The sequence below is a fragment of the Crassostrea angulata genome, chromosome 7, assembly GCF_025612915.1.
Source record: "Crassostrea angulata isolate pt1a10 chromosome 7, ASM2561291v2, whole genome shotgun sequence".
In the NCBI taxonomy this organism is placed as follows: domain Eukaryota; kingdom Metazoa; phylum Mollusca; class Bivalvia; order Ostreida; family Ostreidae; genus Magallana; species Magallana angulata.
The window spans coordinates 56558378-56578907 of record NC_069117.1 but is presented as its reverse complement, the minus strand read 5'-3'; the positions used below and the strand labels follow the sequence as shown (position 1 = coordinate 56578907).

The 20530-nt window shown below is 34.9% G+C and overlaps 1 protein-coding gene across 1 annotated transcript; it reads right to left on the bottom strand.

Moving 5' to 3' along the window:
• Window positions 1-303: 303 nt before the first annotated feature.
• Window positions 304-20187, bottom strand: LOC128156289 (serine/arginine repetitive matrix protein 1-like). Its single transcript, XM_052818360.1, has 3 exons — window positions 17483-20187; window positions 5223-5460; window positions 304-3093 (listed from the first exon to the last, which is right to left on the bottom strand). Exons 1-3 carry the CDS (start codon window positions 20042-20044, stop codon window positions 2900-2902), a joined length of 2994 nt encoding a protein of 997 aa, XP_052674320.1. The 5' UTR covers window positions 20045-20187; the 3' UTR covers window positions 304-2899.
• Between the last annotated feature and the right edge of the window lie 343 nt (window positions 20188-20530).

Below are 20530 nucleotides of genomic sequence, written 5' to 3'. Positions count from 1 at the left end.
GCGAGACACTTAAAATACATACAATAACATTTTTCGAAATCTTATAGTGATCAGGTTTAAAAGATTGTTGTTTTGACATGTTTAATGCAAAAGTTGGGTCAAAATACTGTGGAGCAATTGAAATACAAGCAAGTCATAAAATTGAAATGTAGTTGCAAAAACTTCATTTTGATCACCTTGTCTGACTGTTAAATAATTTCATGTCACAGAGATTTACCTACAGGTTATGTGTTGCATAGCAAACGCATTTATGTTATTGGCTATCCATTTCTCTCCGACAGTTATAAGACAAAAAAAAACCAGTGTGAATATACATGACTTTATTGAAAAAAAATATATGATACAGAAAATGATAAAACATATGCAAGCTTTAATCTGACATAACAAATATTTGATATAATCACAGAAGAAATGAGAACAAAGAAACCAAAAAATCTGGGTGAAAGATTCATGTATGTCTATAGTCCCTCTACAAAACCCAATAACAAAACAATATGGAGTCAAGTGTTCTGTAACATGACCACATAGTGTGAGCTCCTCATACAATAGAATAACCTGTTTCCTGTGTTACATACACACCAGTGCTAAGTACTTCCTACTAGCTACAAAAGTTTGCATAGTATGTTGTTGTTTCTCTGCAGGGAAAAATGAGCTCAATATACATACATAGCATTCATATGAGACAATATACTCGAGTATCTAGAAGCTTGCATGAGTACACAGACAGACAGCCACAACAGATCAATAACTCGTAAAACAGTCAAGGGACCTAACTCTAGAGACAAGGATATCACTTTAATTGAATTAAATAAACCTGTATAGTGACGAGAGACAGGAAAATGGATAACAGGACGATGGATTTCTTCCTTCCCAATTCATCATCTCCACATGAGGTGTCTACACACTTCATCCATATCACGCAGAAAACAGAGACCTCATTGGACATTGAAAGGACATTTTGTCTCATTCATAAAGATAATTTCCGAAACGCATATACAGATCTGGAATCTGAATAGTTGAGACCTAAATACAGTGTTATGCAATGATTATATTATAATCATATAAATACAAGACTTTCTACTGACAACTCGTATACACGAGAGCGGGCATATTAAATGGAGATGACAACTTTTAATGTGTACACTGTACCAGTATATCCATGGTTTAGTCTAAATGCGGTGCCTGATTAATTCATTAACATAATGAAATAGAATTAAGTAAATGCTATTCTACAGTACAATCTTCAATTAGGAATGTAATGAGGTCATGGTGGTGCAGACAACGAGGGTAATATTTCTGTCTGTCGATGGAATGCACAAAGCTACTGCAAAAATATTAATATATGAAGACATGTATTAGATTGCCCTTTAAATAATTACATCTTATCCAATCCTAGAAATAAACAACAATGAAAAACAAAATTGTTCAAAATCCTCTCTAAGTTTTATATAACCAGTGAAATGAGCTGAATATTTAAATGTCTCGTAAGGATATCAGAAATTGATTTTTGTTCTGTGGAGACCAAGACTTCCCTGGTGACTTCAAATTGTGTTTGTTATCTGTCATTTATAGAACCATAAAAACATGTACCCTGTCAAGACATCAGAGCCAATAAATCACTCAGTTCAATACATTTATGCTTCCTTTTCTTCTTCCTCTTTCTCTTCAACAATACATGTAAAAAAAAAAATCCCTACAACAATTATAAGTCACAATTTCAAAAAAAATAAATCCCGCAAACAATTCTTTAAAGGCATTTGATCGATGTCAATACGAGGACTTCATAAAAGGTCACATGATTACAGACTTCATTTTGTCACACTTCTGTTCCGTTACAATATAAGTTAGAGCAATAGAGACCATCAATAACACACAAATTACACATCCATATTCAGGACCATTTGGTATAACACACTTAATCACTTAAAAGCTCTGAATTAATGTAAAAATTTACAATGTAAAAAAAAATCAACAAATTAGGTTCATTGGAGCCATATTGAGCATAAATAACAAAAATCGTTTATATCAAAGAGTTATACAAATTATGAACAAAAAATATATATATTATATTTGGAATGCTAAGCTGATAAGAATGTTGCCAGTATATAAAATAACATGCTCTCTAGACATATGAAAAAGCTTTGGAATGTGCTATGATAAAGCTGTTCTCATTTATACTATGTTCAAATGCTAAGTTAATTTTGACGTGTAAACTAGCAATGACATCGGTAGTGACCTGCTCTAGATTTCCAGTCACCATGGAAATGCTTCTTTTAAATAATCAGAATTATTACTTATTATAATTAATTAACAGGAATGTGGGCATTCTTTGGTGAGATTAGAATGATTTTTTCTATCTTTGGTTTTAAATCACATTTGTGTGTGTTCTTTTTATACACATTCAAAACAAACAGAAATCCGTTAATTACCCAATACATCACATCTGTGACAGGGTTACCCTAAAGATTTTTGTTAATTTCCCCACATTCTGGGTATTTGTGGTCCTGTATTCACAAAGTCCTGCAATCAATATGACTACACACTATTCAGACCTCCCCAAAAAAGCAAACAGACCAAAATAATGGGATGTCATAAAGCACTAGATGATTTCAATGAAGAGTTTGTCATAGGTACGTAATACAATTCTGACTGATGTTGCATCAGCATTCAATTGTCACATAGCTAGCACAATGATGCACTGGAGACAATAGCACAATCTGTGCACATGCATGCAAATTCATTTTGAGGAACACTAGTTTATACTTTATATTGATTCAGGGTCCTCTTTCCAACAGAAGAGGCTGAATATAAAGTAGACGAAAAAGTTAATAATCCCAACCATGTAATGAATCAGGATTGTGAATCCCAAATTAGGTTACACATGGAATGATTGTGATGATCAGAACAACATGTCTGATGTTTCAGTCCCAGTGAAGTGTATAGAGTTTTCATCCTCTGCAGGTAAAAGGTCAAGGTCATCTGGATTGACCTCTGTTTCCTGAGTGGTGGCTGGACTTGGCTCCGGCTCTGCCATGGACATCCCAAACTGAAACTCCTCTAACTGGATCTTGGACTTGTAGTTACTGAGCTCTCCTGTTACAGAAAGAAAATATTCAGGTCAACAACAATACCTCAGATATTTAAGATTACAGTATGTTTGATACATGTACCTGCACATATCTTGTTACAACTAGTGAAGTTGACATAATTCTATAGATGACATTGAGGAAATGAAGTGCAGTTTGTTTCATATGTTCCTAATTGTTTCCTTCAATACAAGACATTAATTAAAATCAACAAGGAAGGGGAGTTAGCTTTAATGACACACCTTTAGGATTTATGCTTGTCAATGAGTCAAAATCTCTTGTATCACTTTCCCTTTCATTAACTTCTAATCCTTGCCCAACTAGAGGGCCCATTGTTGGAGAATTTGGTACACCTTGTCTGGTACCAGCAGTAGTAATATTATCAAACTCACAGTAACAAGTCTGGCTTTAATCTGATTACAAACGGCAGGTGCAATAATCTATAATCTCTGTGGGGCACGAAAATTCCTTACGTGTCCAGAATAGGAAAAGACTTGAAAGGATTATGCACGTTTTGATAAAATGAAAAAAAAAATTGAAAAGGTCCCAAATATTGTGGGGAAATTACAGATACACATCCTTCCTCTACAAAATTTAGACTCTATTTTTATTGAATAAAAAACTACTTGATAACAGTGATTTTGAATTCAATTTTAGTCTTTTCTTGCATGGATAATAATCTCTAGGGTAGATCCAGTCGATTTAAATTGATGCAGACTTCATGTGGTGGAAACTCGATTTAATGAACTAGTGGAGTGCAACAGAAACCACTGGTTGTATAAACTTATGTAAACTTTAAAGTTTCTTTCTGTTTGAACAGCAGTAAAATTTCCCTTTCCCTACCCGGCTAACAGCTTATGAACACTCACATTACGTAACTTTATCAAGTGTATAGCAACTAAAAAAGGTGACTTTTTCTTTAGTTAAAAGGGAGGGACAAAGATGTCCGAATTAAACATTGAGCATTTTGTTTAACCAATTGTACCATACTGCTATATCAGAAGACCAGCAAAGAACAGCACAAAGGAAGAATATATTAGCCGGATATAAGGCAGTATTGTTTTAATTGTGACCTGAGCAGTGATGTAATCCCCTGCTTTAGTACACCTACATACAAAAACACAAGATGAATCATCAACTGACTGTCAGCAACAGCCTAATTACGACCTCCGATTAAAAGTTCACTTCTAAAAAGGTGGTTTTAAGTCTAACTGCCCTTGAGGGATTTCTTTTTACAGTACGCAAAGTCAAAACAAGCTTAGACTGTTAGTGCGCATTTGTATAGGATTTAAACAAATTTGTGACTTAGTTCACATTACACCTAGACAAGGGCCAGTCCTGATCTAAGTATATTTCCTTTGTCTTGATTTAGGGTGAATAAATCAAGGTCAGACTCGTAGAGAATGGATGTAGTGTTTAAAGAGAGGTCAATGTTTGTAATCAATATGACACAAACACTCTCAGTCAGAGATTGCGCATCAGATGAAAACACAGTTCCTTTGGGGGTTTTTTATCGTACAAGATTACAACAAATGAGTTCACATAAATGGCTTTTTGTGTGATCTGATCTTATAAATTAATACATCATCTCCACAAAGTTGCTATCGAAACTTAATTATTTCCTGTATTGGATTGTGGTTATGTCTTTTTAATCAGTACACCATTTTGTCTCTTGGTGTCTCGTATGTGCATTTTCACTTATATTTTTTAGTCAATCTCTTTTTTAAAAAAAACCAAATATATAACTCAACGTTTGAACAAAATTTGAGAATGCGACATCACTGACCTCTAAGGGTGCAAAAATATATCAATGTATTGGTAGCCAGTACATGTATTGTTCTATTGGTAAACAACAACCCAGTGTTCGTGTTAAAGAAATATCTTTGATTTACTTTAATCTTTGTTTAGTTAAAAAGTATTAATTAAAGACCACAGGAATGAGATATGTGAAAAATTTGTTAGAATCTTACTTTTTTCCAATAAAAATCAAAACATATAATGGAAGAAAAAGTCAAAGTTGAAAATAGTATAAGAACTTGATACATCATGATAATTGATATGTATTTTCCTTATATAGTAACGTGTCGTGATACTCTTTCCCCTTATGATACACATCCTTACTGACGACTGACGTACCTGCTCCAATGGCGGTGTTGGATTTCATGGCTACTGTGTCTCTCGGGGTTTCCACAACATCGTCGCTGGATTCGGAGTTTTCCAGATCTAGACTGATGGACGTCTGCTCGATGTCCGCCTGCTCTTTCTCCACTACGTCTTTTTCGTGAGGATTTTCCTCCAGATACTGTGCCAGTGCCGAGGTCTCCGACTGATATTCATGAGTGGATACTGCTTTGTCATCAAACTGGATGCGAAGCTGAAAAAGTATCACCATAATGTAATGTCATTTCAAAACAATTCTCGATATTCTCATGTCTGCTCACGGTTAACCTCAATATTCTCCCATTTGCTCAAGGAAGATTCTTGACATTCTCATTAGTCCGCATACAGCCTCAAATATTTTAATGGCTGCTTTTGCTGCAGATCTCTATATCTATTTTATATGCTCATTATTTACCTCAATTATATATGTCTATTTATGATAAACCTATTTTGTCATGACTGTTCATAATGAACCTCAACATACTTGTGTCTGCTCTTGGTAAGTCTCAATATTCTCATTTATGTATGTATAAAAAACTTTACAATACATTAACCGGTAAATGTCGTTTACGCAAAATATCCCCAAGAGTCAAGTTAGTAAGGTGGAGATTCTCCCACATAGTTAAAGTAGCTTTGCAGTTCATGATAAACCTCAATTTTCTCATGTCTATTCATAATAAACCTCAATTTTCTCATGTCTATTCATAATAAACCTCAATTTTCTCATGTCTATTCATAATAAACCTCAATTTTTCTTGTCAGTTCATGATAAACCTCAATTTTCTCATGTCTATTCATAATAAACCTCTATTTACTCATGTCTATTCCTAATAAACCTCGATTTTCTCATGTCTATTTATAATATACCTTGATAGACATTCTTATGCCTATTTATATTTCCCTACATGTATGAGAAATAACCTAATGTAGATCGCTTTTAAAAAGAAATTCTCAAGTGTATTCTCAAACCACAATTTCTTGTTTTTCCAAAACTAAACCACAAGCTACATGTTGACTAATGACACAAAAACATATTTCCCATTTCTTCATATTTGTGAAGCTGAAGGTTCCAGCATATGAACTACATTTTACCAATTTTTCTCTTCACGAAAGCTTATGGTAAACTCAATACATGTACCAACAAAAATTCTCTTCTGTCTGTAAACCATAAACAACATTAATATCAAGTTTGCTCATCAAGCAGTTGAGCACCAAGGCACCAACTATCTGCTCATCATGCAGTTGAGCAACAACTATCTCTATGTAGATTTGAATCAAGTACAAAACTGATCCTTTTGTATATGTTTTATACAATGAAATATGTTGAATTCAATTGAATCAATGACCAACAAGTACCTGTAAAGACTTGGGTTTGCAGTTTGAGGATGACATTCAGACAAACAAACACACAAAATCCTCCAAAAAACTCTATCAATCGTACATCAGTGCTTCTTCTTTCACAAATGATCAGGAAATCTCTCAGCATTTCATCTGATTATAGTGAAATACCACACAGCACTGTTTTCCTCTTCCTGACTATAGTTATTAACTATCTAGCAAAAAATTCAAATGTACCACTCTGCAGTACTCTAGTTTAATACAGATACAATGCTTTATATATGTGTACAAGTTAACATGTTAGATTGTGATTTCCTTAATTAAGTATGGCATGTGACCCCTTGACTCAAAGTCCAGACACTATACATATACTTAATGGCCAGAGAGGAAAAATTGCAAACTCTTTAGGGTTTTTTTTTTTTTACGAAATATATGCAAAGATGATACATGTAGCTATTTTTTGGAGACTCTATCTAAGAAAGTTGTTTCTTTTCTGTGCTTTATTCTTGGTCAATAGACCATGGCTGTGATCCATTTACTATGAGAGGGACACACTACTCCACCGACTAATATTCCGTCTCTATAGTTTATGCTGTTTCATTCTATCAGCTGGATTATCATTGTGGCCGCAAATTACTTATGTTATTTATAACTTGTAACTGGATTACATTTCCTCCATCCCTCTTTTATATGTAGAAAGAAATTATTATGAAACAAGAAGACAGTGACAAGAACCTCCTGTGTTTTCATTCTCACACCGAGCTTGGTCCTTTTGGCTGGTCTATTATACTTTCTGATATTTCATTTCAAGTGATTTCCAAAACAAAAAACTTGATAATCTGACAATGGCATCTCCATAAAGTAGATTTTCAGGAACCAGAGTTGCAAAACGAAAAGAAGCAACAATTGCTGACAGCAGCATTTCCATAATGTAGATTTTTAGAAAGTATATTAGTGAGAGGTGACTTTGATACATGCTCAGTTGTACATTGTTTCAAATTATTTCTGCACCTTTCTAGTTCAAAAATAACATGTTTATTACATTTTCAAAATCCCTACATTTAAAAAATGCATGCTCATAAACACCTATCAATGGGAATATGTGTAAAATACAGGTACATTGGTGTTTTACTTTTTGGATTCTTAACATTGATGCACTGTAGAAAAAGATTCCAGGAAGAGGCTTAGACCAGTGTCAGTATGTGGTGACATCCATCTTTTGTTCCTGTCGCTGTGGTAACCATGTGGTTGCCGTGCACCAATATATATTCATAGACTGTCAGTGCTTCGCTTCACATCGATTACTCAAACTTGTCTTTTTTTTCACACACTTCCAGGTCAAAAATAGATTGCGAGGTGATTGGCTTTTTCAATTTTATCATTTGTGACAAGTCATCAACTTATAACCCATCAAAGTTTTTTCAAATTTCTTCCTTGTTCTTTAACAATCGATTTTTCTTTCTTTATTTAACTGCATTAGACAGCATAACTTGCAACCGATAAGAGAAATGTAAACATACAGTTCCGGGAAAAAAGCACCCTGTAGCTCCATTTAAAAAACAGAAAAAGAAAAGATTTACAAGCTTTGGTTGCCATAAAAAACTTGATAAAACAGACTAAATCAATATATACCCCAAGTACAAGTATGTTATAAAGAAAGGGTGAACACTCAGTTCTTGGCAATAAATTAAAATGTATATTGATACCTATCAAAAGTTGAAATATTTACACCAATAATGAATCTTCATTTAAAAGAATATTCACCAATGTACAAAAAAAAGAATATTAATATGAAACATATTCCCAAAATAAAAAACAAAATCAAGCTACCGTCTGATCTAGAGAGCTGGGCAGTGTGAATGGTTTGGAGATTGAGACGTTACCCGAAATAATGACATCAATTATAATGGGCCACCTCCGACAGAGAAATTGCTTATTAACTCCTATTAACAATAGTGAGGAATTTTTAAAACACTTTGTTGATCTCGGGCAGCCTGCGGGTCATCACATTCGTTCTCCATTTTATTTCAACAAAATACAGATCGTTCTCACATTTATGTTTCCAATAAAAATCTGATATAGCCCCAATACAGCCCTCCAGTCTTTACGTTTTTGTAAATTTGTAACTTCATATATAAAGAACCAATTGATATCTTAGTCTAGGACCTATGTAGTCTACAATTTACAAGAGAAATAACTTGCAAGACAACATTACGGCAAAATATTCTACACAACAAACCTTCATTACTGGTCTTCAAAACAAAAATATTAAGCTACTGGTAATTCAAACACTTATTTTCACAAAGAGATGGGATTCTGAAAGCAATGACTGATACCTTTCTAGTGGTCTTAGAGATCATCTTGACAGTGTCTTTGGATTCAAAGTATTTAATTTTGGACAACACTCGACTTTTTTGTAGGAAGTTTCCTTCGATGAGATAGACTTTTCGTTTGCCGCCATTCCTCTGACTGTTTGACAAGAATCTCCCCGAGTCCCAAATCAGGGTACATCCCCGCCGGTAAGGATCCTCATACTCTAGGGACGACATCATGATAGCTGAGGGAAATGTCTTTGGCATGAAGATTTCAAAATCCTTTTTCCAATATTGAAATTTTCCTCACAACTGCTTGAAGCAAACAGTTCATTGTCGATTAGGTTTTTATTTTTACACACTGTTATTGTTTGCTTCCCAATAACTTTCGTCAGATTAATAAATTATGTTATTTAATTATTCCTTTTTGTAAATTAATTAAATCCAGGTAACTTGAAGCGTCACCAATTGTCAGTCATCACACAAAGAGCACTACAGAACAGAGTGATTGTCATCTGCCTGTGGCATTATCACACGTAGAAATGGAGTTGTTCGGCCCAGAGAGTTCACAGCAAAGGTTCTATCATTATCTTAACGTGTCTCCTGTTGTCACTGCAAGTGCTCGACGTAAATGGGGGGAAGGCCACAAAACGAAAAATAAAGCAAAGAAAAGTAAACTTCCTGAGTCACTTTTCTGGAGCTGTTCACCGAGGAATTCTGGTCCGATAGGCGAATAAGACAAGTTTGCATATTATGTCAGCGCCTATCATCAGGATAGCTTTGTTTATGTTGAGTTACACAGTAGACCTCATCCAAATTGCTACCTTTACCCATCTCCAAGTAATAGCCCCAGATCCCATAACACCTTTTGTAATGATTGGGGACTAGCAACCAGACGATGCTACAGACATTTTAGTTTGAAAGTCAGGAGGTAGAAAAAATATATATGTTAAAAAGGTGACTTTATATTGGGCTTAATCCCCAAAACAACCCTTATTTTCTTTTGAAAAAGGGGTAAGGATGGTTCTTCAAAGAGCAGTTAAAACTTTATTTTCTGAAAAGTAAATCTGAATACTTCAGTATCTAATAATAATGGCAACTAGAGCAAAGCTCGTTGCAAAGCAACGAGTGGGTCTTCCGTTAATGTCGGAAGTAAAGCTGAAAGTTCCTGTAAGAAGCAGAGCTCTTAAACCAGTAACAAGAGAAAGTAAAATAAAAAGATGAAAAAACGAATAATTCCTGGTACGACTTAACAAAATCCGAATGATTTTAAGTACGACTTAACAAAAACCTTCTTGATTTTAAGAACAACTTAACAAAAAAAATCCGAATGTGTCTAAGTAAGACTTAACAATTATTTTTGGTACGAGTTAATTTTACTATTAACATTACGCTATTTTTTAAACCAAGGACGCGGAAACAAAATTTCCGGAAAAATCAATTTTTAAACCCCGATATCTCTGTAATTCATCGTCCGATTTTCAAACGGATTTCAGTTTCGTATTCACCATGACCAACTCTACAAACCTCGTAAACATTTAAAATTAAAACGAAAAATTCGAAAATTCGAAAATTTTAAAACACTTCCGGTTTAGACCGGAAGTGACGGAAACTAAATTCCAGCCTTATGTCCAAATAAAAACGATCAATGCTTCAACACAGAAAATTCCAAGTCTCTATCTTGAAGCGTTTTTGAAAAACGCCCTGGACAAAATCACTTTTTTAAAATATAAAAATTGACGTAACGTTGAAACGGAAGTGACGTTGTAGTTGAAAATTTAACATCTTTTAGGGACGATGATGTTACATAATCCCTGAAAGTTTCATGTTAATCCGTTGAAAACTTTTTGAGATATTAAGCTTTAAAAAAGTCAGAAAAAAATAAAGAAAAAGAATAATAATAATAATAATAACTAGAGCAAAGCTCGTTGCAAAGCAACGAGTGGGTCTTCCGTTAATGTCAGAAGTAAAGCTGGAAGTTCCTTTCAGAAGCAGAGCTCTTAAACCAACAACAAGAGTAACGAAAATAAAAAGATGAAAAAATCGAATTATTCCTGGTACGACTTAACAAAATACGAATGATTTTAAGTACGACTTAACAAAAACATTTCCGATTTCAAGAACGACTTAACAAAAAAAATCCGAATGTCTTCAAGTACGACTTAACAATTATTTTTGGTATGAGTTAATTTTACTTTGAATATTACGCTATTTTTTAAACCAAGGACGCGGAATCAAAATTTCCGGAAAAATCAATTTTTAACCCCCGATATCTCTGTAATGCATCGTCCGATTTTCAAACGGATTTCAGATTCGTGTTCAGCATAACAAACTCTACAAACCTCGTAAACATTTTAAATTAAAACGAAAAATTCGAAAATTCGAAAATTTTAAAACACTTCCGGTTTAGACCGGAAGTGACGGAAACTAATTTCCAGTCTTATGTCCAAATAAAAACGATCATTGCTTCAACACAGAAAATTCCAAGTCTTTATCTTGAACCGTTTTTGAAAAACGCCCTGGACAAAATTACTTTTTTAAAATTTAAAAATTGACGTAACGTAAAAACGGAAGTGACGTTGTAGTTGAAAATTTTAAAACTTTGAGGCACAATAATGCTTCATAACCCCTGAAAGTTTCATGTAAATCTGTTCAAAACGTTTTGAGATATTAAGCTTTGAAAAAGTCAGAAAAATAAAGAAAAAGAAAAATAATAATAACTAGATTCGATCTCGTTGCAAGCAACGAGTGGGTCTTCCGTCCGATTTTTGAATAGATTAGATCAAACTTATCAATTCAAAGATAAAACCATAGATCTAAGCAAAAAATAGTAAAAAAAAATTTTGCGGCACTCGAGGCTTGAACCCGGGTCGCCTTGGCCATGTCCACGACTCTATCGACTGAGCTACTCGGACTCTTGCTTCAGGACTTTGACGCTTAATTTCCCGAGAACGCCTTGATCGATTTTAAAACAAATTACATATTCTGAATAAGAAAAAGGGTCACTATAAGGTGAAAAAATTTCAAAAAAAAAATATTAAAAAATAAAAAAGTCGAAAAATTCAATTTTTGAAATTTCCTTCCGATGACGACCGGAAGTGACGGCGGACATTCTCTTTACCGAGGTGCACCAGAAAAACGGTAGGTCTATCATCTCTGAAAATTTGAGCTCTATATCTTTACTCGTTTTTGAGAAACCTGACAGACAAAATTGACTTTTTAAAATCGTTTATTGACGATAACTTCCGACCGGAAGTGAATTTTGAAAAAATGTCACGGGGGTACAAACTTCAGATGGCGAGGCATCATCAGTGAAAATTTGAAGGAAATCAAATCAGCCATTTCCGAGAAATCGCCTGCACAAAATGTGTAAGGAAAAAAAGAATAATAATAATAATACGAAAATTGAAAAAGAAACAATAGAATAATAGTAGGGTCTTCCGCTGAAGACGGAAGACCCTAATGAAAAAGAAACAATAGAATAACAAGAGGGTCTTCCGTTGAAAACGGAAGACCCTAATTAATTTGCAAAGTACAAGCTTTCAGGGTCTCCTATAATGCATGCAAAGTCATATTCCACAGCTAATCTGTCTCATCAGAGGCAAAACAAAACTAAATATAATATATAATTAAATATATATATGCTATACATGGACCATGATAATTAAGATTTGAGGAAATTTATATTAAATATTAAAAACAGGAAATAAATTAAATGAGGCAAATGGAGTAAGTATAAAATAGATTATTTACTTTAGATGACCATGTCTTTTAAATTAAGTGTGTTTAGATTCTAGAGGTCAGATACGTGTTTAATACATTTGATTTGATCTTTATTTCCTTTAGTCGATCACACCTTCAGACACCCTTTCACTATATTTATGATTCTAGCAGAGTTTTAGTGGTGATAATTTGCAAACTGTCATTTTTTCGCCGTGTTGTTCACATGATTTGCTAAATTAATCATCAAACTACCAAGCACATGTAGATGAACTAATTTTTTTTTTTAATTGTTAATATCCTGTGTAAGGGAATTCATTTGATGAGTATATATGATAAATTAATAATCCATCCTATAATATCAGAATTCCATTAAATATATATACAGGACAAAGGTTACTAAATGGAGTCTGGTTTTCTATAGCTAATGAACAGGATCAAGAGTCATCTAGTTTTTTCTTAAACCGTCAAATAAACAACATAAATATCCCCTAATCAAACAATAGGGCTGCGCTGTTGTTTTAAATGTTTTCCAAGTCTATCCTTTATGTAAACGAGATGAACGCCTCTAATGACTAATCAACTGATGTAAGTCGTGATCAGACGAGCATATCAATAGGTTCTACCTTATTTTTACCTGTAAACGGTTTAAAAGTCTTCAATAAAAAATTTATTCACATATACATACACATGAGAGACGTTAATTCTAAAAGAGGAGGCAACTAAAAGGTGTTCTTTTAAAAGACCTTTAAAAAATTATGCAAAGTTTTACATGTAAATTGAGATGGGATCAAGTGCAATAAAATATTAATGATCGAATCAAACTATCTATAAACTCAAGCTCTCTTTTCTTATTTCTGTTATCTTCTAAATCACAAACAGAGAGGAAATCTGTTTTGATTTGATTGCACCAATACACCAAGAGGACATATTTGGTCTAGACAAAGGCAGGCTTTCCTCTAGTTCATCTCTCTGTGACAGTGTGCACCTCTGATGACAAGACAAGGTTTCTTCATTAATTATGGAACAGCTGATATGTTTTTTTCTTTGAAAGTACAACGATATTTTGGTCAGTGCGGTGCGAGACTAAGTGTTCAGTGGGCCTGTCTCTAGCTTAGCCCGTGGCAATACGTCTTCATTAATGGAAGGTGATAGACTGTTAACATATATCTGCTATGTCTTAATCTACAAATATTGTCACACGAAATAACACCAGGGGTAAAGCCCGTCCTCTAGGCTTTCAAAAGCCATGTTTAGGTTTTCATTTTAACTCTTTTTAGCCCCATGAATAATTTGAAAGATTAAGAAACTTAAAAGTTTCTTGGTTTTTAAACTCTAAAGAAGCTAGTAAATAATTTTACAATTTAAAAGCATTACGGGGAAAGAATTTCAAGTGATCAGACCATGTTTCTTTTGTCAGCATTTCACAAGACATTGTACTTTTCTCTCCGACAAAACCATACAGAATTGTACACAAAGAGATGAGTCATGAAATTGATTCTCATTTTAGGGACACACTGCACAAGTCTTACATTATAATACAACATGATTTCAGTCCAACAATTACAAAACATCTGTAACAATTTGCTTTTCATAATGAGATTGAAGTGTATTTTCTTGTTAAAACAATTTCTACAAAGCATGGCAAATAAAATCTATATTTTTGAAAGATTTCCTCAAGGTATTGACAAAGGCAATATGTCACTATGAGAGAAAGTGATGTTTGCAGGAAAACAGCCAAAACTTTGTTCAATCTAAGAAGCCGGCAATTAGAGAGGTTTGGCTGATGTTGGCAGGTACATAATCCCCTGGTGGTCACACGTTACAATGGTTGCCCAGGTGAAACATTGCGATGATCGGGAGCTGCTGTAAGGCGAGAGCACCATCAGCCTTGTACAGGTGAAACGCTTTTTATCTACACAAATATGTTGACCTTGGTGGTGAAAAAATACCCAGGGTGCATTTCTTCCATTTGTCAACATTCATAGGCGTGGGCACTATCAAAGCATTATCAAGACATTCACTTAAGATAAATTTCACATATATCCAGATTTCCATTTTTACAATGACACTAAATGCAGTCACTTCATGGACAATAAACTGAGGCTGGGATAAGTTGATAAATAGATAAGGCTTTACATATACCGGCTCTGTCTACCTTACATTGGTCATTATGAAGTGGAGTGACCTCAAACACCTTGATTTACTATCACACCAAATACTGCAAATATTACAGGAATTTAAGCTAGGGATAACCAGTACAATGGGGATATTTTCCAACCATTTAATTTTCTATGAATCCTTTCATCTTGAAATATTGTTTGAGGGTGTGTTTGTTATTCTTTATATCTAAAATATTTAAATACTGAAATTTGATGTGAATGCACATTTTTTCCCAGAGCTCTTATCACTGACAATACACAAAACATGTTGTACACGTATTGCTGTCTGTTATGTACAACACAAAAGCTCATCAAACAACAAATTCACATAGGTATGTCAGGTTCGGTCTTCCTTTTATACGTCCCCTTGTTATAACCTGGGCCTAACAAAAGACCTGATTGGCAAACCTTTTCCAAGGTCTGGTTATTAATTACCTTTCTGTAACACTTGTATAATGATATCACTTCATCATAAAATTAGCCTCTTAATAGATTTCATCATGTTTCTGTGTGTGCTTTATCTATGGAGCTTCTGGACACAGCTACAAAAAAGTGTGTACCCCTGTCATGAGGAATAATAAAGACATCACTGCCTGGACGTCTACAAGCCATTGACAATTAATTCCACAATACTGACCCGAGTATTAGTGGCCTGAATTTTTACAACAGATTATGAATGTTTGTGACATAAGCACAAGAGAAGGACCTTCCAAATCCTAGCAATGAATATGCCGTTGAGATTTGAGTAAACCCATTCCATCCCCAAAGCATCTTCACACACAATGTGATCACACAGCATTTCCCTGCTGAAGCACTTTCCTTGCTGAAGCAATATCATTTAAAAGCGACACCCTAATGCAATCGTTCCATCATCTTTTGCTATAATGTTCTCTACAATATTGACTCAATTCTCCTAGTCTCTTGTGACCATCTAGAATGATTGCATTTTTTTCATATCCATATTTCATGTGATTCGTGACTACCAATGAAGAGTGACTGATATCAATGATCTAGATTTCTCTGATGTATGGAAACCATTAGAGATGGCACAAATATCTTCATACAGAGAAACAGCATTAACGATAAAAAATTAACCAAATCACATTGAAATAAACAAACAAAAAAATAATATAAAAAGAAAGTTAAGAAACAGCATAATCAATCACTAATTGACCAAACCAATTATAGATAAACAAACAAAATAGTACAAGTATGGAGTCTAATTTCTCCGAGTGGACTTTAATACAGACTCACAAATGGTCGAAAGCACCTGGCGAAGGGAACAGTGTGAACACTGACCAATGACATTACATCAAGTTATATAAATAGAGACTACTTGTTATTGTACTCTTAAAAACCAAAGAGACATCAAGGGCGTCTATACCTATTTCCTTTCATAGACATCACCACATCCGCTCATTGTACATACTCAGACTACCAGCTGGTGGCAGGTCGCTCTAATTATATGGGGTGGGGTTCAAAATACACCGCAAAGTGAGGCTAATGAAGACGTAATTTCTAATTCTAAATTTTTCATACTTATTACATGATACCAAATGTCATTATAAATACGAATTTCAAAAACAAATTGTGTGCAAAACCAATGTATTAATAGTTGGCAGCATTGAAGTTTGTGCTGAACAAACACTCTCGATGGCTATAGAGAGTAGTTGTCCTATGTTATTATTTGATAACCTACTGCAGATAAAAACTATATCTCTAGCCCCAAAACTATTCACATGAGGTCATAGTTAACACGTTCCTGGTGCAGAGTTTGTTTATAGATTGTGTGTACATTCACTATCACCACAGGAGGTACATACTTCTGAAATGTCAATACACATCCAGCTCATTTGCAGTTATGACAACATGCATACTTTATGTCCAAATGAATATCTATGGTAACCATTATACAGGTTTAGTCCATAGTTACGCATTGACTTTTATGACCTGAATTATTTCTTGGTCTAGTACCTGGCTACAGGGTCAGAATCAATGCTGGTTAATTAATGAAGCACCTGATCTAATTATCAAGAAAATACAGTAAATACATGTTTGTGTAAAGGATGCAAGTAAAACAAAAATATACACACGTAGAAATACTACATCTGGTGCATCTATCTCTACTTAATATCTATGGAGTAATATACATGTATAAGGTCAAAATCCAATTTCTTGAATTTCTATGTTAATTATAGGGTAATTCTAGTATCTTGACCTTCTGTAAATACACAGACAAGGACTTGTCTGTGGTATATATCTTGAATTCTATATGTATATACATGTTTAAGGTTGTAAACTAACATCTTGACTTTCTATCTATAAATAAGGTTGAATCCAAAATCGTAACTTCCCTAGTACCGTACTTATTAAGCTCTCTCTGAGGATGTCTGACAACAAACAAGGAAGTCTAGAATCCTCTTATATCTACAACATACCAATCTCTTATCTATACCATATAAGAGTTTTTCACACTGGAATGTGTTAAAAAATAAACTCTATCTTTAAAGATGAGTTCAAACGTGCTTAAACAGTTGTCTACACTTTCCCCTTTGCAATGATTGTGATAATATGAGTACAGGCAAAACCAAAAACTAATGTACATGTACTTCTTGTGTATAGATTTTCCTTTCAACTTGATCTCATAACTGTAACAATCTTATTAAAAACATAAAGGAATATGTAATTCCTAGAATACACTTACTGAGTGACCACTCCTGCTCTTTTTGAGTGGTTTTGTTTCCAGAAGAACCCCGGACCCCAGGAACACAATGTTGCAGGGCTTGATCTTGCTTGGGATGTAGCCCTCTTGGTAGGGGTGGTTCTGCTGGTCTGTAACTAAGTCTGTGAGGTCCAGCGGTGGAATGCCGTTCTGGACTTTGGGCACAATGCTACTGGAGTCAAACAAAGCAGCGGGCTTGTCTCGCTTCTTTCGAATGAGATCTTCAATGTTTCTGACTGGCACATTAGTATTTGAGTTTTGGGTTTCACTGGGACTATCAGAGTTTTGTGTATTTGGCACAGAAGGACTATCTGAGACTTTGAACAAGGAGTTGCTATTTCGTAACTGACTTGGTTTAACGAGATTTGGTTGAACATCGTCATCACTTGATACATCATTATCTTCTTTGCTATCAGGAACATTCTTGGTTTTCTTACTGAGTCTGTTTGCTATAACAGAGGGTAACCCTCTGGTGGGTTTATTATCATTACTTGAAGACACTTCAATAGGAGTAAAATTGTTCACTTTCCCTGATGAAACCACACTTTCTGTTTTCTCCACTTTACTTGATTTAGATGAGAATTGATCTTGCGCCAACCAAGGAACCGGAGAAGGTTCTGAGGTGGTTATAACCTTGCTGGGCTGAGCCCGGGGGGTGCGAGGTGTCGGCTCAGGAGTAGGGGTAGGGATACTCGCAGGTTCTGGCTTCTTTGTTACCACACTAGTGGTGCCAATAGATGAAGTTTCCGATTTTTTTACTACATCAATGGCCGCAATGTCTGGCTTGTTCTCCACAGAAGATGCAGAAGTAGAACTTGGTGGTTTAGGGGCTCTTTTTTTCTTTGCTGAACTTGAACTTAAGGAGTTAGATGAAGAAATCTGGGAGGAGTCAAAGATTTGTTTTCTGCCTGATAATGCCTCTTCAGATGCTTTAGCTTTTGGAGAAGTTACCTTCTTTTTATCATTGATTGAGTTAATAATATTCTCCTTAGAATCCTGTTTTGGGCTTGGTGCTATAAGAGAAGAATCAAATATTTCTTTACGTGCTGGAAAGTATTCATCCTTCTTTTCATCCTTATTAACTGCAGTCGTTTCATTCAGAATGTTTTTGTCATTTACAGGTTTGAGTTTCATTAACATTTTCTCCTCTGTTTTTGCATCACCCTCATTACCAATCCCAGACGGGTCCGATTTGGTCCTCTGCTGGTGACTTTTAACGCCTACCTCTCTTTTAACTGGTTTGATGCTAAAGTCTGAATCAAAGATAGATTTCTTTTCAGCATAAGTTTTCTTCCTGGTAACAGGCGAGTCCAGGGATCGGGGAGTTTCTTGAGCCCTCTCTTTCACTGTACTAGGTCTGACTACTTCTTTAGTCGTCTCTGCTGGTACGTCTTTTGGCTTCTCTTCCTTGACATCTGGTGATTTGTTTATTGGCGATGAGAGAGGAGAGCTCCCAGCTGCCTCTTTGCGATTTACTCTGAGTTTACTTGGTCTTGCACTCGTTACCTTCGGAGCATCAGGCAGAAGTTTCCTGGACACTGAAGAATTGTTCTTTTCAAACATAGATCGAAAGGATGACACAGTATTTGGCTTTGGAAGATCATCATCATTTTTTTTGTCTTTTAAAGCCTTGATGGTTTGGCCATTCATTTTTGTCGGAGTTTCTTCTTCTTTACTCTTGTCCTTGATTGGGGCAGGTTTAGAGTGTTCAATAATAATTATGTCATTTCTACCAATTTTGTTGATGTCTGGTGCTTCATGCTCAGAATAGGAGGATTTGTGATGTTTGAGTTCTACTTCAGAATCACTTCTTTTCCTCTCAGGCGCTAGCTTTGGAGGTCTTTGAGGTTTTGGCAAAGCAGGCTTCTTTCTAACATAATTTGAATTCTGTTCAACTGTTTTAGACCTTGCCGAACCAAATGGTTTTGTCCTCTCCTCAAAAGTAATTTTTTCAGAAGACTGGAGTAAATTTTCAACACTTGCAAACCTTCTTGGTGGAAATCTGTTACTACTTTCCTCTCTTTGATTCAAGGTTGTGAATTTCTGTTTAAGTTTGTTCACAAATCCCGAATTTACACCATATTCAGCACCACTTTCTGAGTCCCTGTCTTCTTGTAATGACGTTTTCCTTTTTTGTTGATCGTCCAAAATTCTTCCATGAGGATGAGTTACCCCACAGTTTAAGAAGAAAGGGTTACTTTGTACATGTTTTAAGTGACTTGTGATTACATTTCCTGAGTGGCCATCAGCCGGAGATGAGTTTTGTAATGTATCTTTACCCATTTTATTTATATCCTGATAACCCTCACAATTATTTCCGTTTAACCTGTCAGATGAGTTTCTTATGGCAAGATCCTTCCTGTTGTCCGATTGTAGTGTGCCCGGAGAGCCGTCCTTATCGTCCGAGAGAGAACGAGTGAATGAGAAACCGTCTCTACTCGTGGGTGGAATGTCAGAATTGATTTGATTACTGTCAGTTTCCTCTCGATCTAAGTAAAACTTGGTAGGAATTGGATTCGGCTTCCATTGACCGACTGAAGCCATCTCACAAACACGTGTCAGGAAAACATAATATCAACAGAGTATGTACCATTGGTTGTGTTGTTGTGTGGATTCCTCTTTTCCGGATACACCTCTGTTCTCCGCAAATATCAGACCGGTGACGTCACAGTAAAGCAAGTGCGAGCCAACCGACAGCGAATATTTTTTTATTCAGATAAATAAAATTACTTTAAAAAACTTAGTGTTTGCGAATGTTTTCTTTATTTACATAACCAATGTAATTTGCAGTTTTAAGCATTTTAAAAAATATTATGATAAGAAATTTTATTGAAATCGAAAGCGAAAACTACACAGCACACAAACCAACATGGTTGCTAACCCGACCTTTTTACGCTACTTAAAGTTATCAAATATAGATACAGTTTTGAAGTATGCTTAAAATGTATTTTGCAATTTTATCGAAATCTTATGTTTCAAGAGAGGATAATTTTCTAATATTTTGTACGTTAAAATTTTGTCCAATGAGAG

Excerpts from the sequence above, each read along its gene's own strand:
- LOC128156289 (XM_052818360.1), bottom strand. The coding sequence starts at position 20,044 with ATGGCTTCAGTCGGTCAATGGAAGCCGAATCCAATTCCTACCAAGTTT. Across the intron at positions 5,461-17,482 it reads AGAGCAGGAGTGGTCACTCA|CTTCGCATCCAGTTTGATGA; the intron begins GTAAGTGTATTC and ends ATACTTTTTCAG. Across the intron at positions 3,094-5,222 it reads CAACACCGCCATTGGAGCAG|GAGAGCTCAGTAACTACAAG; the intron begins GTACGTCAGTCG and ends TTTCTGTAACAG.